The 25895-nt window shown below is 44.6% G+C and overlaps 1 protein-coding gene across 3 annotated transcripts in view; it reads right to left on the reverse strand.

The window, feature by feature from the left end:
- FCHSD2 (FCH and double SH3 domains 2) overlaps nucleotides 1-25895 on the reverse strand; it is a 268065-nt gene that overhangs the window by 241717 nt on the left and 453 nt on the right. Inside the window, exons 1-2 of one of the 3 annotated variants that reach the window (XM_043482267.1) lie at nucleotides 13276-14106; nucleotides 11418-11515 (exon numbers count right to left, since the gene is read on the reverse strand). In XM_043482267.1, coding sequence (XP_043338202.1) covers nucleotides 11418-11515; nucleotides 13276-13296 — 119 coding nt within the window. In that variant the 5' untranslated portion in view covers nucleotides 13297-14106. Of the gene's footprint in view, nucleotides 1-11417; nucleotides 11516-12086; nucleotides 12534-13275; nucleotides 14107-25895 lie in introns of those variants that run through there. The other 2 variants (XM_043482269.1, XM_043482268.1) reach the window with 2 other exon arrangements.

The raw sequence follows: 25895 nt of genomic DNA on the forward strand, positions 1-25895 counted from the left end.
AGTGATGAAAATAACTTCATTAAATACTAATTAAAGGCCGAAAATGAAAAAATAAACTAAAAGAAAGCCAAAAATGACATTTTATCATCAACTAATACAAACTCTTACAGCATATTCTCTCTAAAAGACATGCAATAAAATATTTACCAATACTGGACTTCCCTGGTGGTACAGTAGATAGAAATCCACCAGCCAAGACAAGGGACACAGGTTCAATCCCTGGCCTGGGAAGATTCCACATGCTGAGGAACTAGGCCCATGTGCCACAACTACTGAGCCTGAATGCTGCAAATACTGAAGCCCATGCACCTACAGCCTGTGCTCTGCAACAAGAGAAATCACCACAATGAGAAGCTGGTGCCTGCAATGAAGAGTAGCCCCCACTCGCCACAACTAGAGAAAGCCCATGACCAGCAACAAAGATGCAGCGCAACCAAAAAATTAAATAAATAAATAAATGCTACATTGACACTTAATGGTAGAGCTTAAAAAAAATTTTTTTTTTTACCAATACTGAATCATTTAGTTTTAGTTTTAAGAGTATATAATATTCACATATTCAAACTTACACAAAAATGCATACAATAAAAAGTCTAAGGGACTTCCCTGATTGGCCAGTGGTTAAGACTCGGCCTCACAATGCAGGGGGCACTGGTTCAATCCCATCGGAGAACTAAGGTCCCACATGCTGTGGGGTATAGCAAAAAAAAAATTTATTTTTAAAAGTCTCTGCCTCTCATCTCCTTTCCCAGCTACTAGTGGGGGGTAAACAACACTAAAATATAATCGAGGGGTATACATTCCCAGTTATTTCCTGTGGGACCACAGATGTGATAACACTTTTCTTTAACACCAGAAATAATTTTCTTTTTGAATTGGGATTACTCACAAAACAGAAAACATCCAGATGACAAGATACTCGCACATGAATGCCGAAAATGAGATCAAATGGAATGTTAAAGTATAATGAAGAATATTATGAAGAAACAATAAAATGAAATAAAAACATCAGCTAATATTCTATTAAGTCAGTCCTGACCAACACAGGACAGGAAATCTGCAGCAATGGAACAAAGGAGATGGTCACAAGTTTCTGTGCCTACTTCCCATATTAGTCACTCAAGAGTCAACAGCACAAATCAGACTTACAAACTAGCTCCTGCTTATCCATCAGATCATTCCTGAAGACTGACACCAACAAACAGCATCTGTGAGATTCAAATGGGCATTCAAAGAATTTACAAAGACAAACATCAACTTAGCACCACAGGCCTCCTCAGGTAAAAGGCTTCATATTTCATACATTCAAGACTCAATTGCCAATCCTCAATTATTAACGGTTAAGTTATTCAGCTAGGAATAATTCAAGCTCCTATTTGTCCTTCCCAGCTTTCAGTTTAGCCACTTTACTACTTATTAATGCTTTCACCTGAGAAGTAAAAGGACTTCAGAAAAATGCTACTACCTGGAGGGTCCTTAGACCATGATTTCCCCAAATTATCAGAAGGCCAAAAGTGGCAAGATCATTAACCACTCCTGTGTTTTTAAGAGGAGAATCCTAAGAGGCCACTGGCCTACTGGCCCATTACTTATGGTAAATGCAAAAACCTGCTCTTGACCTAAGTCAGTGAACTTCAAAGGAATTGAAAGGAGATACAAATGGTTTCTAAAGAATCTCTTATTCCTAATCTTCTTGGAACAACTGGAATTCTAGATATATCTTTCATAATCTAACATTAACATATCTTTTACACTTTTATGGGAACTACTAGGAGTAAACTAGAAATGGGTCCCCTGTGGCAAACAGGGCAATAAGTAATGTGGAAAAGCTGTATTATTGCCACCAATATCTATTTCTCACTGGCAAGGACCACTTCTCCAAAAAGGTAATCACATTCCCAGCCTCCTCTGCAGCTAGGCTGCAAGGGCATATGAAGCAAACTCAAGCAACAAGATACAAGAGAAAGTCTTTTGGGAAAATTTCTGGTAGAAATTGTCTCCCCTCATAGAAGGAAAGGAGGGAAGGTAAGGAGAGAAATTTTGCATAAGGAAAAATTGAACTTCCTCTTTTTCCACCTAATGTTGCATGAGATTAGCATGGTTAGAATTGCATATGTCATCTGCAATCACAAGGTGAATCATTAGCAACACATAGAAAGATGGAAGGTACCTAAGACTGCTGAACTTGGTGGAGGAAATTCTTTAGCATTGCTTAACAGTTTATCCTTGAGGTTCATTACATTTTTTAATTCACAGGTTAACTCTTTACAGGATGAATAAGTCAAAGACCATGATTTCTGAACTGATGTTCTTAATTACTTAACAAAATTACATTCCACATGCACTTGAGCATCTACTGTGTTCTATGCACTAGGCAAGAAAGCTTTTATGTGAGCTACTTTAATTATCAAAATAGCCCCATAGGGTATTAAAATTATCATTGCTGATAAGAAACATGAGGCTCAGAGAAGTTTAAGTGACTTGTGCCCAAAGTCACATAATTAATAAAGATTAACAACTAGGATTCATATCCATGTTGTATATCTCTAAGCTAGGGCTCATTCCAGTAGCTGTGATCAGCTACCCTACCACTCAGATCACCTTTACGATCTCCATATTCATATGCTGCTGCTGCTGCTAAGTCACTTGAGTCGTGTCCAACTCTGTGCGACCCCATCCCTGGGATTCTCCAGGCAAGAACACTGGAGTGGGTTGCCATTTCCTTCTCCAATGCATGAAAGTGAGAAGAGAAAGTGAAGTCGCTCAGTCTGTCCAACTCTTCGGGACCCCAGGGACTGCAGCCTACCAGACTCCTCCGTCCATGGGATTTTCCAGGCAATAACTGTGGCTAAAAAGACCAAATCAAGGAAAATCGCACATAAAAATTCTTCAGCACTTCTGTTCTTAACCCAAGTGGTGGGTAACTTTCACTATTACTCCTTAGTTTAATTCCATCTAACTCTGTTTAAAAAAAATTCTCCCTCTCATGATTTACTTCATTTTTAAATTCTAATTTGAAAGAATACTAGATTGAGAAACAATAATATTTGCTGAATGAACAAAAAAGACCAGGGTCCAGAACCTGACTTGCAACTTCCAATTTTCATTATCTAAAACTCCACTGATTACAAATCACACTGTGTTACACTAAGAAAAAATGCTCCCATTTAAATTGATTCAATGCTGTATCACAACTTATTAAAAGAGCTCTTAAACTTCGTTAGATTTTTAGCATACATTGCTCCTGTGCATAATTTTTAAAAGGTAAAAGTAATAAATTGGTGAATAAATTGGTCACATTCAGGTTCAAATTCTTCTGAATCACTTTTCTGAAATCAGTCATTACTGTCTTTCCACACAATATCATCTTCTGTGCCATGAAAAGCCTGGATGATCCAACATTTGTATTCAAACCATATCTCTGGGATTTTTCTTCCAAGACTGCTGAAAACTACTCTGCAAGTTCTGTGCATGAAGAAACAACAACCACATCACAAACAAAAGCAACTATAAGATGAATCCAGATTTTAGAAATGTAAGAATGTAAAAATATATGCTTATGAGAATTAATAAAACACAATAAATATAGACAGCCAGTGGGAATCTGCTGTATGACTCCGGGAGCTCAAACTGGTGTTCTGTCACAACCGAGAGAAGCGGGATGGGGTGGAAGAGACATTCAAGAGGGAAGGGACACATGCATACCTATGGCTGATTCATACTGATGTATGGCAGAAGCCAACACAACACTGAAAAGAAACTATCCCTCAACTAAAAATAAATTAAAACTAAATTTAAAGAAAAACACACAATAACTTACTTTGTTATCTTGCATAAGACATCCTGAAGCAACCAATGGTGAACATCTACCATGCTTGGCGTTTTACCTAACTTGTTTAACTCTTTACAGAGCAGCAAAATGTTAGGCATTAACCTTATTTTACATACATGAAATATGAGGCTCAGAGAACTTAGTGGTTTGTCCTAGATGATCCAGCTAATAAGTGGCAGAGCTGGGTTTCAATTTCTGGTCTATCTTCAAAGTTCTTATTCTTTTTTACCACTTCAGTGGTTCTCAAAATTTAGAGCACATAAGAATCACCTCAGAGTGGGAAAAATACTGCATATATTTGCAAATCATATAGCTGATAAGATAAATGTATAAAGAACTTTTATGGGACTTCCCTGGTGGCCCAGTGGTTAAGAATCTGCCTTCCAATGCAGGGAACATGGGTTTGATACCTGGTTGAGGAACTAAGATCCCACATGCCATGGGGCAACTAAGCCTTCATGCCATTACTAAAGAGCCCACGTACCACAACTAGAGAAGTACCCATGACAATTAAGACTCAGCAGAGCCAAAAAAAAAAAAGAACTCTTACAACTCAACAGGAAAAAGACAATCCAATTTAAAAATGGGTAAAGGATTTGAATAGCCATTTCTCCAAAGAAGATATGCAAACAGCCAATAAGCACACACAAAAGCACTCAACATCCTAAGCTATTAGGGAAATGCAAATCAAAGCCACAATATGATACCACTTCATACCTACTAAAGGCTTCCCAGGTGGTTTTGTGGTAAAGAATCGGCCTGCCAGGCAGGAGACTTGGGTTGGATCCATCCCCAGAGAAGCAAAGGCCAAACCACTCCAGTATTCTTGCCTGAAAACTTCCATGGACAGAGGAGCCTGGCAAGCTACAGTCGATGGGGCCGCAAAGAGTCAGACATGACTTAGCAACTAAGCAACAACAATTACGCCTACTAGAATGGCTATAATCAAAAGACAGACAATAACAAACATTGGTAAAATGTATAGAAACTGGAACCTTCATACATTATAGCTAGCAGGAATATTAAATGGTATAGCCACTTTGGAAAATAATTTCAAAGTTCCTCAAAAAGTTAAATATAGAATTACCTCATGACTCAGCAATTGCTCTACTAGGTATATACCCAAGAGAAATGAAAACATAAGTCCACAGAAAAATTTGCTCAAAGGAACATTATTCATAATAGCAAAAAAGTCCATCAAATGATGAACAGACTAAAAGAATGTAGTATACCCACACAATGGAATATTATCCTGACATAAAAAAGGAATGAAGTACTGATGCCATAACATGGATGAACCTTGAAAATATTAGGCTAAATAAAAGCTGAAGACCACATATTGTATGATTCCATTTACATAAATTTTACTTCCACAGAGAGAGAACGTAATTACTTAAGGCTGGATAAGGTGATGGGAAGTGACTGCTAATAAGTAGTTTCTTGAAAGGAGACCAAAAATGTTCTGAAGCATAATGATGGTTGTATAACCCTATGAATATAAAAAAAAAACAAAACCCACTCTGAATGGGTTAACTGTATGGCAAGTGAATTAGATCTCAATAAATCTGTTTTTTAAAAACCCTCTAGGGATTTCCCTTGAGGTCCAGAGGTTAAGACTCTGCCTTCCAGTGCAGGGGGCACAGGTTTGGTCCCTGTTTGGGGAACTAAGGGCCCACTTGCCTTGGGGTGTGGCTAAAAATTAAAAACCAAACAACTGTCAGAAGAATTATCATTAATAATACTAGGTGCCAGAAGACAATAAACTTCAAAGACATTTCTTAAATAAATAAAATTTTAAAACCCCTACCCTTCTTACTTAACTTATATGCAGAGTACATCATGCGAAATGCCAGGCTGGATGAAACACAAGCTGGAATCAAGAATGCCAGGAGAAATATCAATAACCTCAGATATGCAGATGACCCCACCCTTATGGCAGAAAGCAAAGAGGAACTAAAGAGTCTCTTGATGAAGGTGAAAGAGGAGAGTGAAAAAGTTGGCTTAAAACTCAACATTCAAAAAACTAAGATCATGGTATCTGGTCCCATCACTTCATGGCAAATAGATGGGGAAAAAATAGAAAATGACAGACTTTATCTTCTTGGGCTCCAAAATCACTGCGGACGGTGACTGCAACCATGAAATTAAAAGATGCTCCCTCCTTGGAAGGAAAGCTATAACAAACCTAGACAGTGTGTTAAAAAGCAGAGACATTACTTTACTGACAAAGGTCCATCTAGTCAAAGCTATGGTTTTTCCAGTAGTCATGTACCGATGTGAGACTTGGACCATAAAGAAGGCTGAGTGTCAAAGAATTGATGTTTTTGAACTGTGGTGCTGGAGAAGACTCCTGAGAATCCCCTGGACTGCAAGGAGATCAAACCAATCAATCCTAAATGAATCAATCCTGAATATTTATTGAAATGACTGATGTTGAAGCTCCAATACTTTGGCCACATGATGTAAAGAGTTAACTCATTAGAAAAGATCCTGATGCTGGGAAAGATTGAAGGCAAGAGGAGAAGGGGGCAACAGAGGATGAGATGGTTGGATGGCATCACCAACTCGATGGACATAAGTTTGAGCAAGCTCCAGAAGACAGTGAGGCACAGAGAAGCCTGGCATGCTGCAGTCCATGAAGTTGCAAAGAGTTGGAAACAAATGAGTGCATGAACAACAAACAAGACCAGATTACTTCTGCATGCTAAGTCGCTTCAGCCATATCCGACTCTGTACGACCCTATGGACTGTAGCCTGCCAGGCTCCTCTACCCATGGGATTCTCCAGGCAAGAATACTGGAGTGGGTTGCCATGCCCTCCTCCAGGGGATCCTCCTGACCCAGGGACCAAACCTGAGTCTCTTAGGTCTCCTGCATTGGCTGGTTCTTTACTGCTGGCAACACTTGGGAAGCTAGATTACCTCTAAGTTTCCCTTTTATATATAAAGGTATCTAAGACAATGAAAAAAAAGTCTCAGAGCTCATCAACAGACTTCAGAAGCCAATCCCCAGTGACCCTCATGAACCAACAGTTTGGAGAAGGTAACATATAGCATAGCAATTCCTTATTTGAGGTCACTAGACCTGCAGATGTCTACAGTGAAAGGACAAGTGATTCCTGAGCCAGTTTAAATTTTTCAGAACATCTGTAAGAAATCATACATACACTTAGCCCTCTCTGAGGTAAAGTTTACGTATCTTTGCCTTTGGTTGTAGTCATGCTACTAGCCTTAAAACACTGACTCAAAGCTGACTCACAGCTCAGTATATGAAAAATAAAAAGAACACAAATTATTTGTTATAATGTATTCTGATAGGCAAATGTTTCCAAATATGGGAGCCATTATGAATTCCTTGGTTAAAAGCTTGGGAAATACAGATACGGGAAAGTAAACAAGTCTAGTGAAGTGAAAGTCACTCAGTAGTGTCCGACTCTTTGTGACCCCATGGACTATTCAGTCCATGGAATTCTCCAGGCCAGAATACTGGAGTGGGTAGAGTCTACCTCAGTAAGATTCACTTCCTATCAACTGTGACTTGGTTTCCATTTTCACCTATAAAATCAACAAATACCATAGTATCCACCTGACTCTAAAATTCTAAGATTTTTTAAATATTATATAACAACCTAAAAATGTCTGCTAAGAAGGCAGTTCTTTTATTCCGGGTCCCTTCAAAGAACTTTTTTACTGACTGGAGTTATCACATCATTAGAATAAATAAGAAATACGTTATATTAATAAACAACACATAGGCTGTAGGATTCAGAAACGTACTTATACATGGCCTTAGAAAGCAGAGAGAATAAACTAATAATAAACTAAAAAGAAAGTAAAGTGTGCTTGTCTACTGCTGACAGCAAAAGTCAACATGAAACACTTCAGTATAAAATCTCCCCAAAGCATGGAATGTCCCTGATTAACAACAAATGAGTTATCTTTCCTTCTCATACTTCACTCCCAATACACCAGCTTCCACATGCACCCCTGGAACAAATAAACTGAAGAAGGGGAGGAGAGCAATGGGGAAAAAACACGATACCATAATCAGCCTCCTTTCAAAATTCCACAAGGTGAGAGGGAGTGGGGAACTAGCCATGGTTGGTGCTAACAGTGGTTTAGTCACTAAGTTGTGTCTGACTCTCTATGACCCCATGGACTGTAGTCCACCAGGCTCCTCTATCCATGGGATGTCCCCAGGCAAGAATACTGGAGTGGGTTGTCTTTTCCTTCTCCAGGGGATCTTCCGCACCCAGGGATCAAACACGCAGACCCATGTCTCCTGCACTACAGGCAGATTCTTTCACTGCTGAGGCACCAGGGAAGCTATAACCCAGCATAAAATTTTCCTATTTACAGTTTAATGTGTTGTGGACTTTTTTCTTAACTTTTTTTTAAGTCACAAAAATTTTTTCTCTGTCTACTTCTTTATGTTAAAAATCAAAGTTATCTGAATTTGGGGAGAATAAATTCATAGTAATTTAAACTGAGTATAACACTGGTGGGGGATGCATCAGTGAGAAGAAGAGTTATTTGTGGGATTTTGGGGAGGAAGGTGGTGGTGAGAGCCTCAAAAAAGCAAAAGCAGGCAAGATCCTTTACAACAAAATACACATAAAAATCCAAGCTCAGAGACTTCTAATGAATTTTTAAAAGGTCATTCCACTTGCTAAGACAGACCAGAAAAGCCAGACCATCTTCTCCTCAAGCAATAAAAGTTATGACTATTGAGAATAGACAATTTTAAACTTCCAATTCAGCATTACCATTAGGGAGAAAAAAGCAAATCAGAAATCTAAAGTTATGTTTTAGAAGGTAATATAGTATTCTGCTCACAACTATATAAGAATGAAGGGATTCGTCTCATTTATTTAATGCAAAGGAGAACACACTCCTTTAAAATATAAAGAATCCCATTAATCCTGGGTGCACCAACAATCACTGTATTTACATATTATATATAAATACATATATACTCAGGCTTCCTAGGTGGCTCAGTAGTAAAGAATTCTCCTGCCAATGCAGGAGAATCTGGTTCAATCCCTGGGTCAGGAAGATTCCCTGGAAGACATGGCAACGCACTCCAGTATTCTTACCGGAAAAATTCCAGAGGAACAGAGGAACCTGGTGGGTTACAGTCCATGGGGTCACAAAGAGCATGCACACACACAGATATACTCAACATCAAATATCCACAGTACAATTTAAAGTGCCTACATGAGTCAAATTAAAACACAACTCAATGACACCACCTATTGTTGTTAGTCACTAAGTTGTGTCCAACTCCTTTGCGACCCCATGGCCTGTAGCCCATCAGGCTCCTCTGTGCATGGGATTTCCCAGGCAAGAATACTGGAGTGGGTTGTCATTCCCTTCTCCAGGGAATCTTCCTGACCCAGGAACTGAACGCGCGTCTCCTGCATTGACAAGCAGATTATTTACCACTGAACCACCCAGGAAGATCCAATACCACCTATAGCTCCCTATAAATAGAGCTTATAAAATATATCACCTAAAAACTAATAAACTGCACTTAAATATAACCAGTTACATCCACTTAACAACTCTGCCAGCTTAAACAAAAAGTACAAAGATACAAACCTGAGTAAGACTTAGCCTATGACTTCAATGATGAATTCACATGATGGGGGAAGACAGAAGCGTGTGAAAATCAAAATCGTTTGAGATCACAAAGAAGAGCAAACTCACAAACTTAAACGGTAACCAGAATTTGCCAGATGAAAACCGGGAGGGTGCAAACAAAGGCATGAATGTAGAGAACACAATTAGATAACCAGAAGTCCTGGGTGGCCAAGCCAGAGGATTAAGAAGGAAGGATAAATGGGCATGAAATGGTAGTAACTAAGCCAGGAAAACGGAGCTTGTAGCTTGCAGCTGGGTTGCAAAGGGCTACATATGCTATAACAAAGTGTTTGGTCTTTATTTAGAAGACCACAGAGAACCTCATATATAATAGTTATTAGAAAGTTAACTGATGACAATGTGGAAAACAGATTTAAGTGGAGATTGGGAGAAGATTAGAAGATATGAGAACACTAAAGCAATAATTAGGATATTACCGCAACAATGCAAGTGAAATGTAATGAAGTCAGGAATGATACAAACAACTAAACAGCAGCCGCGGGAGCAACAACCTATGCCAACTTAGCAGCAACTGTGTGTCCATCTAGTTGACCATAAGTCAAGGAAGAGGAAATAGGGGAAATAGAGAAAAGAATGCAAACAAGAAGTCTATAATCAAAAGGACAATGACTACTGACTATTCATACCCCACAGAAGAACTTTACTTACAAACTCAGTCTGCCTTCCTAAACTGCTAAAATATAAAATGCTTTAGTTCACTTAATAGTTGTTACAAACTTAATTTTAACCATATGAAAAATTTTGGGTATCTTGCACAGGAATTATTTAAGTCTAAAAATATCCCTGTGGCCACAAGAAAAGCAAAGAAACAAATACAGAACTAAAATAGAGTAGTTTCCACCTGAAACTAACACAATGTCGTTACTCACTTATATGCCAATGTAAAAATGTAAGTAAAAAAAAAAAAAAAGCAGTTTCCAGTCAGAAAACAATGATCTTGGTATATCCAAGTTTGGATGAGTCTAAATTAATACGGCTTAGTTAGAAACCCTGAAAAGATATGTAAATAGTAGAAATATTCATAAACACTACCTAAATTAAATATGGGAGGGGGAAAAAAAGGAACTATCAAAAAAAATCTTTGGGCTACAAACAATTCAGCTACCTGAACACATAATTACGACAACACATAGTTGGTATTTTTCATAAAATCAACGAGGTTTTGTGCGCCACAGGAAAAAATCTGATAAGGCTTACAGACCCAATTTCAATTTAATAAATACATTAATATAGGGAAATAAGAATGGCAGCTACTCTGCTTCAACATGCAAATCAACCTTTACAAAATTATGTTTGCTGTCAGTTTGTATTATAGAACTGCTAAAACAGTGGTGTTTCTTTCAATAAAATGAGTCATGATTACCTCTATAAAGAAAGTTATTGACTTTCACAATGCTGGCAAGATGTCTTATCTTTTAAATTCAAAGTTAGTTGATTGTGGATACAGGTTAAGTTTAACAATAAAATCCGATAAACATATGTCCCACTAAATTTAATGTTCAAACTTATATTTGTCATGTTCTAACAATCATCTGAGGTTGACTGGCTCACCCCCAGATATTAATCATTAACCAGGTGTCAGTTTAAAATTCCATGTGAAATCGTTAAGGTCAATAAACACAGAAAGGTCAATTTACTAGAAGGATTAAATAAGAATTTCCATTTCACTGTTTATATAATTTGATAAATTTGTAAGAACTTCTTTTTCATAAAAGTATGTGAACATTATAGGTTTCTCCACTGAAGGAAAAAAGTTTGTATTGTGTTAGTTCCAGTTACAATTTCTAGCTGAGTTAAAGTTCTAATAGCCTTAAAGCAGGAAATCCAAAAGGAAATTCCATCATCAGTTCCTGGGGCTTGGTAACTCAAAGGTTCTTTGAAACAGAGATATAGAAGTTCTCCAACTATTTACTATAACCTTACCTCATATCTTCAAGCAAATCACATTCTGCTTGATGTTTGGCTTGAAGTTTTGTCATCTGTTCAACTTGAATGTTTTTCAGTTCCTGTGTAACTTTCACCTGAAATATATCATATATTTATAAGGGCTTACCGCAACTTTAAAAAATTATTTAAGGAAAATATGTAATACTTGTCAGAATATATAACTGTTACTTGCCTCTCCCCTGAGGACCACAATCCTGTTATTAGCCACCTAATTTTGTTTACTGCAGATATTTAATTTTAACAACTAGCCAAAATAACCTGAACCAGAAGCTAAATGAAAGTACATGAGTATAAAAATTACAGATTAAAGAGGTGTAAAATAAACTGCCAGTCGTTTCATTTCATGTACAATACCTATCTAGGTCTTCTTAGAGCTTTAAAAGAGTCTGTCTTCTATTTCCTCCAAACAGGATTCAAAGGTTATTAACCATCAGGAGAGGTGAGCAGAGCAGAGATGGGAGAAGGAGACATAAGAATGCCTAATATCTAATAACTGAAATTTACACAATCATGAAATTATATGCATCTATCAACTACAAACATTATTCTATAATGGCTAGGAGAAGCACACTCCCAGGATGACGCCCTTGCTGACAGCACATCAAATCACAATCTCTTGTTCACAAAGAAGAAAGCAAAAGTGACCTTCCAGCATATGCAGTGCTTTTAAGCCACCCCAGCAGGCCGGTTCCCGTGGCGTTTCCACTTCAAACAGAACAGTAAATGCAAATTGGCCAGTGCCTCGCCCGCCAGGCCGGGATTCAGGTTACAGTGGGCCTGGAACCCTCGCCGCCACCGGAGCAGGGCTACCGGAGGGCTATGTGTGAAAAAAAAAAAAAAGACTCACTTGGAGAACCCAGGTGAGAAACAGAAAAGAAGAGGGAGCAGACACGAGTGAGTTAGGCATTCACCAAATGTTTGCCCACAAGGGGAGTACAGAACAGCCTCCTCCACCCAGCGCCCTGAGTAGACACTCAGCAACCATCTGCAAGATTGAAACGACAAGGACACAGCCTCGGTCCCTGGGAAAAAAACTGGGGAAGAGGACACTGAAACAGTTCTGGAAGGGTTGAAGCTACTGACAAGCCCGGGACACTCGTCACTCCCACCCCAAGCCCAGATCGCGGCGTACACGCCACGCACGGCCCGGTTCTCGCTCTCCTGGGAACAGAAATCACCACCTTCCTCTCCCCCTTGTCGGAGGGGCGGGGCAGGAACCGGGAAGAGAAAGGCAGGACCGTTCAATGCTTAATTTCTTGTTTTCCCCTGGGGTGGGGTGGCTATTGCGACTTCTCTTCGGTCGCCCAGTGGGAAAAGCGAGCCAAATCTTAAGGCGAGGCTGGTAACAAACGTCCTGTAAATCGGCAAATGCGCGAGGGTGGCAACAAGCGAGAGGGGGGCTCAAACCTGGTGCAGACTAAACAATCACACAAACACAAGGCTCTGCAAAGCTGCAGGGGCTCCCCCACCTCCCCTCGGTGCAGCCCCGGAGAAAGCACTTTGCAGACAGCAGCACTGCCATGCGCGCTCGCTCTCACACACACACACACACACACGCACGCACACTCGAAACTCTTGTGAAATGTCTAGGGTTGGGCGGGGGGGGGTGGTCTCCTGTGCGGTGGAGGGGACAAGCCACGGCCGCCCCTCCACCGCGAAGGCACCAAACACGCGCGCCCCCCTCCAGGAACCGGCGGCAAGTGAGTGACAAGCCCGAGACGACGGCGGTCACGGCCCCCTGCGCAAAGGGGGAGGGGGGGCCGCGGTCGCCCCAGCCGCGTTCCTTGTACGCATCCCCACCCAAAACCTCAAAGACCCCTAGCTGCATCCTCACCTTCCTCGGCGGCGGCTGCATGATGCTGAAGGGACATCAATCCTCCTCCCACGGCGGCGTAAGTGAGGAGAGGAAAAGGAGGGTCAAGAGGAGAGGGCCGCCCCGGGAGCGGGCGTGTGCTTGTGTGTGTGTGTAAGAAGAGCCTGAGAACGAGGACTCGCCCGGGAAGCTGCAAGGCCGGCGGGTGGCAGGAGAACCCGGGTCGGAGGGTGAGTGTGAAGAGAAGGAGGAGGAGCCCCGGGAAGGCCTGGGCTCGGGCGGCCCGGGGGGTGTGTGAGGCAAGGAGGCGGAGACCGCGAGGGGGCGGGGGCCCGGCTGCGGGGGCGCAGGGTCTCCCAGCACCTCTGAAGCAGCAACCCTGTGGTCCCGTCCCCTGCCCTCCGCGCCTCCCCACCCGCCGCCGGCTCCGCGGTTCCTCACACGCGGCCCTCCCACCCCCACTAAGGCAGCCCGACCCTCTCTGCCCGGCCCCGGGAGGTGGTAGGCGGCGCCGCGCTCTGTGCTTCGGTTCCTCCACTCAGGCCGCGGGAATTTCCGGCCTCAACGCGCAGCGCAGCGCCCCACTCCGGCGGCGGAGGGGACAGCTTAGGCCACAGCGGGGCTCGAGGGGCCGGGCCAGGCTTCTGGGAGGGAGCGCGGCCGCGGCTTGGGGCTCCGTATCGCGGCGGGGAACGGAGGGAGCTAACAGATCGGTCGGCGAATGAGAGGGGTAACTACGCTATCGCAGAACGGAAATCCGCTCCCCCGTTCTCTCCGAGAATGGCACGTTCCAAACGCCTCCTGTCCTCCCTCCCCCACAGTGGGAGCCAGCCGGGGGCTTCCCGCGCGCTTTCCCGCCTGCCTGCCGCGGTGCGCGCCTCCGGCGGGGGCGCGCACGTGAGCGGGAGAGGGCTCAGTGCCGACGCACGCGCGTAAGCCGCCGTCTTCTCCTGACGCCCACTCGTGTGTGTGGTGTGTCTGAGCGTGTGTTAGTTACAATGTGGCAGGGAGGGGGAGGGAGTAGGCACCATGCCTATTTGTTTGCGGGAGTAGCAGAGTGCCTTTTTTGCTTCATGGTTCTCCAACACCCCTACCCTCTCGTGCAGATGAGCCTGGCGGGCCAAGGCACCTAGGAGCGAGCGTGGACAAGTCGTTTCGCAGCGGCCCCACGTGCCTGGCTTGGGTGAGGGCGAGGGGAACTAGTTGCCCTGCAAAGGAAAAATCTGTCGTCTGCTACAGGGCGTCCAAGTCAAAGAGCGTGAGGTCGTTAAGGCCAGGACCCACCCCATCCCCCATTTCACAGATGAAAGGCCAGAGGAGTGGAGACTTTATGAAGGTTACACAGCAGGAGTAGAATCTCTGGGTAACTAAGTGTTCTCGAGGGTTCAGAGAAACAGGTGCAGATAATCAAGAGGAAAAGTAAAGAAGGCTCCAGGGGCAGTGGAGGAAGCTCTTGAATGAGAGTCAGGACCTCTAGGTGCCAGCCCACTCTGGGTGCCAGTCCATTCTGCCTGCGCCTAGCTGTTTGGGTGAGCTCAGGCTTCCTCATCTCCCAACGAGGATGCTCTGGTCTGCTCCCCGGACTCCGTCTTCCTCCTCTATGCAGACCATCTGGATGTAGAGATATCAGCCTCCCTTGAAGTCCTTAGAAAAATGAAAAACACCTCTCTTCCAGAGTCATAGGGATGTGTGGAGGGTGAATTAGAACGCCCCAGTTTATCAGAAGTTGGGGTCTCAAAACACCTGTTCTCAGAAGAGAGGTCAGGCAAAAGAGGAAAGTGAGTGAAGCCTGGAGAAACCCGAATAACTTGACCAAAGCCTCTTGGCCAGCTATTAGGAAGATGGAACAACCTAGATTGTTTACATTGTTAGCCTAGATTCTTGAATACGAAATTGATAGAATCAGAGCTATGCTTGAGTCATATTAACCTGTATAGGAATTGGAAGACTAGACTTGCTATTTCTGGTTTCCTTGAGGCCATTCAAAAGTGAACCCTTTATCAGAGTCCTCAATTAGTATCTGGGAAGGCCTGGGGCAAGGGGACAAGTGGGTGGAAGCCTGGCTCCCTGGCCTCTGTGGGGCTGGCAGCCAGTGCCTAGGGTGGAGGTAGCAGGCTGGGCTTTAGTCTGAGTTCCACCAGCAGTTCATTGTGAGGCCTTGACCTAGTCAGTTCATCTCTTTCAACCTGTATTTCCTCGCTTGTAAAATGGGCATCTAAAACCAGCTTCACAGGCTTGTTATATTAAATAAAATTTCTCCTACCACAGGGCCTCTCGTATAGTGTTTAATACATGCTGGCTGATTCATCATTTATCCAAAAAGTATTTGCTAAGGTCCTGCTTTGTGCCCAGCCTTGGACCAGACACTGGGGACACAAGGGTGAACAAGGAAGAATCAGCCTGGGCCTTCACCGTGGCTGAGTTCCAGACTGACCATTCCATGAATGACACTGTGGGGAGAAAGGGGTAACTGCTTGCCCGGATGCAGTGTCCTGCACACAAAAGGTTACAACTAGCCTGGTCCAGAAATTATCCTCCCTTCACCTCTCTTTATTGGAAGTGAGCACTAGACATATAAAAGTGCTGGATGTTGGGAACTTTGGGATCCAGTCTCTATCACTGGTCTGCTAAGCCTTCTCTAGGCCTTGATCCACAATTGCAGAGTAAGGTAAGTGAATGAGCCTGGAACCTAGTAAGCTCTTCACAGCTGAAGCCAAACCCTGGGACTTGACTTTATGGATTGAGGAGGGTACCCTCCACCTGATTTGCCCTTATTCTGAAGCCAGGAATGGCACTGACTTTCTGGAATGATTTCCTTTACAGGTGTTGTAAGAAGCTAAGAGGCAACACCAGATGGGCTAACTTGCTAACATTTCTCAAAAATGTGGTTTCTTTTAAAATGTATTTAATATTTACCAAGTGCCTTTTCCCAACCCCAGACTTTTATATTACTTTTCCAAGCTAAGCTTCACTATCATCCTATGAGAGAGTGTTGTTTTCTTCATTTTACAAATGAGGAACCAGAGGCTCGGTGAAGATAAGTGACTTGCCCTGAAGTGATGGATTTGGGACCAGAACTCAGTTCTCCTGTTTGCCTCTATGCATGCTCAGCCACTCAGTTGTGTCCGACTCTCTGTGACCCTGTGCACTGTAGCCCGCCAGGCTCCTCTGTCCGTGGGATTTCCCAGGCAGGAATACTGGAGTGGGTAGCCATTTCCTTCTCCAGATGATCTTCCTGACCCAGGCATCAAACTCCCATCTCGTGCATTGGCAGGTGGATTCTTTTACCACTGCACTGCCTGAGGTTGCCTCTATGAGAAGTGTTCAAGAAATTGGGAGAGTTCACCCAAGAAAAAAAGCAGACTTGGGAGGGTACAATCCATATGTTCCAGACTCCACAGGGATAGAGAAAGAGATTTCTATAACATGTAAGCCTGACTAAAATGTCCCCTTTGAACCAGGCTGGGGACTTCCAGAGCCTTGCTCCTGCAATGCAAGCAAGCACTCTGTTATAGTCAGATCTCTTGAGATTCTTTGGGGAAAATGCCACAGAACTTTCCTGTGGCCCTGGAGACAGAACTGGTACAGGTCTCAGCTGCATCTAAAGGACGTTTTCCAGGCAGAGTGGCCCCTGGAGGGAGTGAGCTCCTCTGTCCCTGTGACTGTGCAACCAGGTACTGGCTCCCTTCCTTTGAGGAGGCCACAGATGGGATTCTTACCCTGGGAAGGAATTAATAACAGCTACCATTTATTTTGCCTCTTCCATGTTTCAAGCTCTGAACTAAGCATATTATTTTCATTGCTTCTAACCCTCACAACAACCCCTAGCGATACATGTGACCCATTTCACAGATTTCACAAACTGAGGTCCAGAAGTAAAATGACCTACCCAAGGTCACACAGTTAGGACAGGAGAGTCAGGCCTGGCCCCTGACTACCTCTGGCTCTGAAGCTGTGCTCTCCCTTGAGCATGCCTGCGGCTATATAGTCTCCTGGAAGGAATGTGATTCTAAGTTTAAGTCAGAGCCAGAACTGAAAGTTGGCCTGGCACAGATATAAGAGTGGGCATTGAAAGGTGAGCTATTCTAGTATTCCACAGGCCTCCCAGGAGAAACCTCAGGTAAAGTATGCAGCAGCACTTGAGCATGGCTAGCATGGAACAGCACCCCACCTCACCCACGCCAGCACCCCAGTATGGACACCCACGACAGGTTGGTACTCCATTCAAGGCTTTCTCCAGAGAAGGTGGCCACCATCCCATCTTCCCATTATGCACCAAGGCACCCCTTCCTGTAGTGGGGATTCAAAGCCTCCTCTACACCCTTCCCTGCTTTGTCATTATCCCCCACTCACATTGTTGCAGACTTCTCAGGACTACCTGTCTGCCCATCCAGATGCCAGCTATTTCCTGCCTAAGCCCCGCACCCTGCCCTGCAAGCTGACCTGGGGATGCTGTTGCAGACAATGCTGTCTGTGACCTCCACCCCCATTCACCTCCCTTCTACCCTAGTCACCTTTACCCCTCTGTCTCCAGCTCACACACACACACTGGTGTTTGCTCCTGCCTGAGGCATCTCTCATACAGGCCTCTGTTAAGCCTAATGTAGAAATGAGCCTGTCTCCTCCACAGCTCTCAGACAGAGAATCACAGCCCACTGGAGTGAGGCTTCAAAATCAGTAGCCACAAGAAGAGGGCAGAGGCTTCCTAGGGCACAAAGTGAGTCTGTGGCAGAGCTAGATCTTAGATTCCATCCAGCGTCAATAAGCCCCTTATTCTGGGCTCAGTTGTAAGCAGCTATCTGGGGTATACTCCAGGCCCTGTACTGCAGCAGCCCGCAATCTCAACGTATGAACCAAAGGTATAGCAGTAAAGTCAGGACATGCAGGTCAGCCCAGGAGAGTCAGGTAGCAGGGATTTAAGGCCAGAGGTGAGTCCCTGAGAGGTAGGCACTGGGGTAGGGAATTACGTGCTCTGTCAGTGCCCCTGTCAAGGAGTATTACAGCTCGGGGTGGAGGTGAGGAGACAGTGCCAAGGCTATAATAGGAGCTAACCATCACATGATTTTGACATCAAGAGGCAGGAAGCCACAGACCTAGTCCTATCTCTACCAGGCACTTGCTGAGTGTGACCTTTGGCACATTGCAGATTCTGTCCTGTGTTCCTCCTCGGTGGGTGGGTGCAGGTCAAATGAAATAACAGGTACATGATCTGTAAAGGGCTGGGGAGCTATGTCAAGTGACTACCCAACCTGGGATACATTCATGAAGGCTGAATGACTGCCATGTGGGATGCTGACCAGGGCTTCCCACTGGGAGCTGCACTGTGATTACCACTCTGTGAAGCTGGACCAATGGGTAAAACAGGTTTGGGTGGACAGCACAGGGATTTGGGGTCAGCAAACCTGGGTCAGATGTCCAGCTCCTCCTCTGTCTAGCTTTGGGTTCTTGACCAAGTCCTAAAACCTTTTTTAAACCAAATTCCCTTGTCTATAAAAGGAGAATAATGATTTTTTGCAGGGTTGTGATGGAATTAAATGGGAATGTTTATATAAAATGCCTACAACATCCTGGCCTACAAATATGAGTTTCCTCTGTGTGTGCATGTGTTTTCCTTCAGCTTCCCTGCATTTTCATTCTGGTTTTGTTTGCAAGTTTAAAAAAATAATAATAAAACACAAAAAGAGGAATTCCCGTGGGAGGAGGTTGAGCCCAGCTACAGTCTTGGTTTTGCCCTGACTCACTGTGAGGACCCGGGAAGTCCCTGCCCTCCCTCAGCCTTCATTTCCTCTTCTGTGACACTGGGACTTCCCAGCCTGGAAGGCATGGGATGCTACCCATCTGGGAGCCTCTTCCACGGAGAAGACCCTCCAGGCTGAGCTGGGGGATGGGGAGTCAGGCAGGGACCAGGGGAGAGAGTTGTTATGGGGGAGGGACAGCTCTGTAACCACCGTGCACTGACCTGTGGTGGGAGCAGATCCTATTCAGCTTAGGAAGCCTGCTGCTTACTTTCCCACAGCTTGCCTAGTTAATGCCAAAACAGAACATGCTTGCCTGCTCCCTGCTGGGGGGCGGTAGGCCAAAATGAGTGTCCTGGAGGGCTGGCAGAGGCCCTGGCATCCTGCCTTCTCCCTGGGCACCCACCTTTTGCCTGTCTGCAACACATCCATCCACACACCAGCGTACTGTGGCATGGGTGAGCTGAGCACCGCTCTCAACCAAAGTTGGCCCAGTGTATGGAGAGAAGTTTCCCCAGGAACTGTACTCCCTCTCTGGTTTTCAGCCCTCCTAAATGGACAGCTCCAATCCCTAAACTCATCTGTCTTCCCAGTCCAGCCTTGGCCCCACGATGGGATCTAATTCTTGCCATGTTGCTGCAGGCAGTGTGCATGGCATCAGAATGTTGGAAGCTGCAGTCAGTTGCTATGAGAGGGAATTCCCTGGCTCAGGAAAGCTCTTCCAGCGGAAGGGAGCAGGTGGTGAATCTCCCTGAAGAGACAGACACGCCAACACTGTAGTCAGAGCCAATCCTGGGGTAAGAAGCGTCAAATCCACCACCCCTGCCTTCTCTGATGCTTATCTACACTGGGCACAGTAATCATAATAGCTCACACTTCATAATAGCTACTATGTGTCAGCATGTCACATAAATAATTAATGTAATTCTCACAACAACTTTGAAGTAGGTAATACTATTGGCCACGTTTTACCCTGCAGTCGCTAAGGGTAATGCAAACTAAGATTTGTACCCTGTTAATCAAGGCTCCAGGGTCTGTGCTCTTAAACTGATACACAAATCTGCCACCAGAAGATGGTGTTTCCTATCAAACCCAGTTCCAAATTTGGAATCTGGCAAGATGCTTGCCCTAGTATCCTGGGATGTGTTTTTCTCAGACTTGCCTCAGCTGAGAATCACCTAAGGGTGCTTGTTTAAAACACAATACCTTCATCCCCTCCCCTGAGGATTCAGAAATCTTTGTGTGGGAAGAGAGGCCTGACATGCGGAAATTGCCCATAAATATTTGTTAGATGAATGAATGCCCCTGCCTTGTCTGAGCCTATGCCCATCTCTAAAATGAGGTTACAGTTACCCACCCAGCCTCATCTCAAAGTATGGCTGTGTGTTGAGCCTCTCTGTATATCTGCACAAGCTTTGCTTGGGTGTGAGGAGTTGTTTACAAGCACATTGGCCTGGCCCCTCACGATAGCTATAATAATAACAGCTAACATTTCTTACACACTGATGGAGTACCAGGCACAGCCCTGAGGGCTTTGACTATATTAACTCATTGATTCTCACAACACCAATTATCCTGACTTTAAGGATGGGAAGGGCTTCCCTGATAGCTCAGTTGGTAGAGTCCACCTGCAATGCACGAGACCTGGGTTCGAACCCTGGGTTGGGAAGATCCCCTGGAGAAAGGAAAGGCTACCCACTCCAGTATTCTGGCCTGGCGAATTCCATGGACTCTATAGTCCATGGGGTCGCAAAGAGTCGAACATGACTGAGTGACTTTCACTTCACTAAGGATGGGAAAACAGAGGTTCAGAGAGGTTAAGTAACTTCCTCGTGATCACACAGTTAGAAGCAGGATCGCAACTCCAGTATCCAAATGATTAACAACTCTGTCATAGTCTCTGGCCTCACCCAACCTCATCTCTCGAAAACTGGGCTGCCAAACTTTCAAACTTTTAGAGTAAGTGTAGTATCCAGGGAGGAGAAAATGAAAAATTGAATTAACAGGAGCTACAGATGGAGAAACAAGATCAAGAATTGCTTCACTATTGTTTGAGCATGAGTAAGAAATTCCAAAGCTAGCTGTGCTAGCTCCAAATGGGGAAGCTGCCTCTGTCTAAAAGAGGGGACTCAGAAGGCTGAACCGGAAGTGGGCTTTGATGCATGGGAGGTGGACATTCCCAGGAAAGGAACAGTGAGAGAGAGCAGAAACCGCAGGCTGGCTGGGCCTGAGCCATGTTTAGGAACAGCCTGAGTAGTGAATCCTGGGAAATCAGTCTGCAGAGGTGAACTGTGGTCTTCCATGGGTGTCCCACTTTGATGTTTGCTTTAAATTTTGAAAAGTGTTGGGCTTACCTGGTGGTCCAGTGGTTAGGAATCTGACTGCCAATGCAGGGGACACAAGTTCAATCCCGTCCAGTAAGATCCATGCCGTGAGGCAACTAAGCCATCCTCTAGTGCCCACGAGCCACAACTACTGAGCCTGCATGCTGTAACTAGGGAAGCCCACACACCTAGAGTCCATGCTATGCAATTAGAGAAGCCACTGCAATGAGAAGACCCAGCCCGGCCAAAAATAAATAAAATTTAAAATGATTTTTTTTGGAAAAGTGATACCCCTTTAGGGTGTCTCTCACACTCTGTAATAAGCATGTGCATTCCCTATCTCACCCATCCTATCAGTGCTTCCCATCCCCATAGATCTCTGGGAGGAGGTTTTATTTGTCAGGGTGTTCCCAGCACTTAGGACAAGGAATCCTGGATGGATGGATGGATGGATGGGTGGATGGATGGATGGATTTGAAAGCTTGAAGAACCTGAGGTTTACCAGCAGTGGAGTGTTCAGTGTGGGCAGCCAGATATTAGAATAGAAGGCCCAGTACAGCTCCCTAAGGAAGGGTGTTGCCTGAGGGCCTATTCAGGCCTGTCGTCTGTTTTTGTTGAGCCCTCTATCCCCACAAGGTACACTGGGTAGTGACTTCACTGCTCCTCCCCACAGGGGGAGGCTTGTGAGTGCATGGACCACAAAGGGGACAGAGGGTAGGTCTGAGGACAAGGCACCTTAGGCTGGGTCTCACTAACTCCATTGCTTTCCTCCCTGTATGTTGGGCATTTAGCTTGGGGTCATGGCTAAGAGCTTGGGTTAAGTTCTAAGTCAGACTGTGCTGTGCTTAGTCACTCAGTTGTGTCCGACAGACATTTTGCGACCCCATGGACTGTGGCCCACCAGGCTCCTCTGTCCAAAATTCAAACAAGTCAGGCTAACTGGTTTGAATTGTGGCTCTACTGCTTTCTAGCTATGTGGTCTTCACTGTATAATCTGGATACTATTTATCTCACATTGGCCCTGTGACCTGGGGCCCAGCTCTCTCTCTTTCTCAGGCATGGTGTATGTTGGCGTGGTATTAGGGAATCACTGTGGATGGTGACTGCAGCCATGAAATTAAAAGATGCTTGCTCCCTGGAAGAAAAGCAATGACAAACCTAAACAGCGTGTTAAAAAGCAGAGACATTATTTTACCTACAAATGTAAATATAGTCAAAGCTATAGTTTTTCCAGTAGCTATGTATGGATGTGAAAGCTAGACAAAAAAAACGCTGAGCACCAAAGAATCCATGCCTTTGAACTGTGATGCTAGAGAAGACTCTTGAGAGTCCCTTGGACTGCAAGAAGATCAAATCAATCAGTCCTAAAGGAAATCAACCCTGAATGTTCATTGGAAGGACTGATGCTGAAGCTGAAGCTCCAATATTTTGGCTACCTGATGCAAAGAACCGACTCTTTGGAAAAGACCCTGATGCTAGGAAAGATCAAAGGCAGGAGGAGAAGGGGACAACAGAAGATGAGATGGTTGGGTGGCATTGCTGACTCAATGAACATGAGCTTGAGTAAACTCTGGGAGATGATGATGGACAGGGAAGCCTGGCATGCTGTAGTCCATGGGGTTGCAAAGAGTCAGACACAACTGAGTGACTGAACAACAAAAGTCTTGTTCAGGCTTCAGAGACTGAGGAAGCAGAGCAGGCCTCTGACCTTGCTTCTGACGTGCCTGGACACTGTCCTGACTACCTGCCTACTGTGAATACCGGCCACCTGGCACCACAGATTAGATAGGGGACAGATCTTGGAATTGTTGAGCCCCTGGAGGGGTTCTGGCCACCCATGCTGGGCTTAACAACATTCCAAGATTTGCAAAACAAAACAAATAGCACTATAAGAAAGATTAACATAAACCAGAGCTGAAGTTTTCTCTGATGATGATATCAGTTTGCAGCCTGGGATTATAAGGGGGAACCCCCAAACTACAATTTTGAAGTCTCACTCACGGAGTAGACACACTGCCCGGGACTTTTTCCTGAACTGGGACTCCAGATTGCTGTTACACGGGACTTCTCAGCACTGTTTGAATATGGATGTCGGTCAAAACCCAATTTGGTGATGTATGTACTATTACTCTCCTTTAGTTTTCTATTTCTCTTTCCTTTTAATGATTGTTTATTGGAAGTAAAATAGATAATTCTCTATTAGATATTGATTCTCTTTTTTTTAGTGACTGTATACTGAAAGTAAGATAGATAATTCTCTATTAAATATTGGAATTGTTTACTTGTGTATAACAAGTGGTTTCTTTTGTTAACAAATCCTTTGAACCTGAAACGAAAGTTAAAACTTTCAGCAAAACACATGGTTATGCTTGAGACCCTTGTGGCTCTGTTATTCTCCAAGTCCCCAGACAGTGCTTTCTAGATGATAGCAATAGGAAGGTAAATATGAAGTTTGGCCCTTTCTTTCTAGGGCAGTAAGGAAAGCCTTCTCCAACCCAGCACTGATCACAGAGAAATGACTGGGTCAAAGCCATAGGGATAATCCAGATATTCCACCTGGGTGACAATTTTTCATGCATCTCCGGAGATGGTTATCCTCTATTTGCACCCCGACCCCGACCCTCAGCCCTGCAAGAGGTTGATCCCTGTGGGCTGCATCACAAGGCACACTTCCTAACTGGCTTCTACTTGGGTTTTTATGATGAGAAATGACAGGAGACCAGAGGGTGAGAGGAGAGAGAGGTTGGGCTTTCCCCCTTTGCTCCCTCCCTTCTTTGCTGCCTCCCCTCTGACCTCCTTGATCCCATTTCTTCTTGGCAGGCCCACCTCTCACAGCTCCAGTGATGGGACTCCCGTCCCTCCTTTCAGCCCTAGCCTCTGAGTGGGTGCCTCACCATTTTTCATTTGTTCCATTCACCAGCCCACGTCTCAATACAGCAGTCCCTTCATTAAGTCCCTTCTGTTGAACCCTTAGAGGTGAATTGCTTCTTGCTAGCCTCCTGACTATTATACTATTATAAGTGTAATAAATCAGACAAAAACAAATATCAAATGATATCACTTATATGTGGAAACTAGAATCTAGAAAATATAACAAACTCGTAAAAATAACAGAAAAGGAACACTCACAGATGTAAAGAGCAAACCAGTGGGGAGAGAGGAGGGGGAGGGGCAATGTATGGATGGATAGGCATAATACAAACTGTTATGTATAAAATAAGCTACAAGGTTGGAATATAGCCAATATTTTATAATAACTATAAATGAAGTATAACCTTTAAAATTGTGAATCACTATATTGTATACCTGTAACTTACATCATATTGTATATCAACTATACTTCAATCTTTTTTTTTAAAAAAAAAAAGAGAGACTACAAAAAAGAATACGGGACCCTCCACCAAGACCTGCCTATTTGACTCAGTCAGGCCGAGACTTTCTCCAGAACAAAGACCCAACCAGCGTGGCCTATGAACAGCCCTCCCATGCACCTGCTCTAGGACAAACAAGGGTAATGTGGCTTCTTTGAGGGCCCTGGGGTCTGATTATGACTGTCACTCTCTAAATGCACTCTTGTGGGAAGAGTCAGATGAGAGAGGGGCACTTGCTGCAAGGTAACAGTGACTGGAGTAGTGAACCAAGGCCACAGAACAAGACATGCCTCAAGGCAGGGCATGGCCAGGCCACCGCTCAGGCAGGGTGGGAAGTCAGGGACCTGCTCTGGCCAGAGGAGGCTCCCTGGAGGACCAGGCAGGGCCTGATGGGGAATCACAGGATGCTGGAAAGGCGGGGAGGAGAGGGACAAAAAGCTTATCTCAAGAGACATCTGAGCAAAGGCTTGGCAGAAGGAAGTGAGATCTCTGAGGGGCAGGGACCTGGAGGGCTGCACAGTGTCAGTGGCAGGTGCCTCTCTGCCTCCTTGGACGTGGCACCTAACGCTGCCCTAGCCTGGAGCAGGGCTCCCGCCCCAGGACAAGTCTCCCACATTCCCTCACAAACTCTCACACCTTCCTCAGGATTGGGCTGCCAATCAGCCAAACCCTTTCACTTCCCTTACTAAGCACACCTGCCCAGACCGCAGCCGTAACAGGGCCCAGGTTTCAGTTCTCATTTCCTCCATACCTCTGTAGTCTCCTAAAAAGTTTCAATTTCTCAACAGGGGTTGGGTCTGACAGTGACCTAATACTCTCAATGTTCTGTCACTGCCTCCTTGCCAGCATTCCTGCCTCTCCCCCAACCCAGCTGTCTCCTATCCTCTGCCCTCCTGCGGCTCAAGACTCTTCTGAGGCTCCTCCTATCCTCCAGATGAAGCCCAGGCTTCTTAATGTGATTTTCTAGGCCTTTCACCACATGACCCCTGCTGATCTACCGGGCCTCACTTCTCACTCTCACCATTTTAGGTGCCTTTTGTTCCAAACACATTTATACATACCTCTCCAGACCTCCTCAGGTTCTTTTAGCAACTTGACATTTCTGAACTTGCTGTTCCCTCCACCTTCCCTCCCCTTTCCCTCCTCTTCTCTGCCTGATAAACTCATATTCATCCTCCAAACTTCTACTCAAAATCCCTGCTCCTGGAAAA

Source organism: Cervus canadensis, chromosome 11 (assembly GCF_019320065.1).
Source record: "Cervus canadensis isolate Bull #8, Minnesota chromosome 11, ASM1932006v1, whole genome shotgun sequence".
In the NCBI taxonomy this organism is placed as follows: domain Eukaryota; kingdom Metazoa; phylum Chordata; class Mammalia; order Artiodactyla; family Cervidae; genus Cervus; species Cervus canadensis.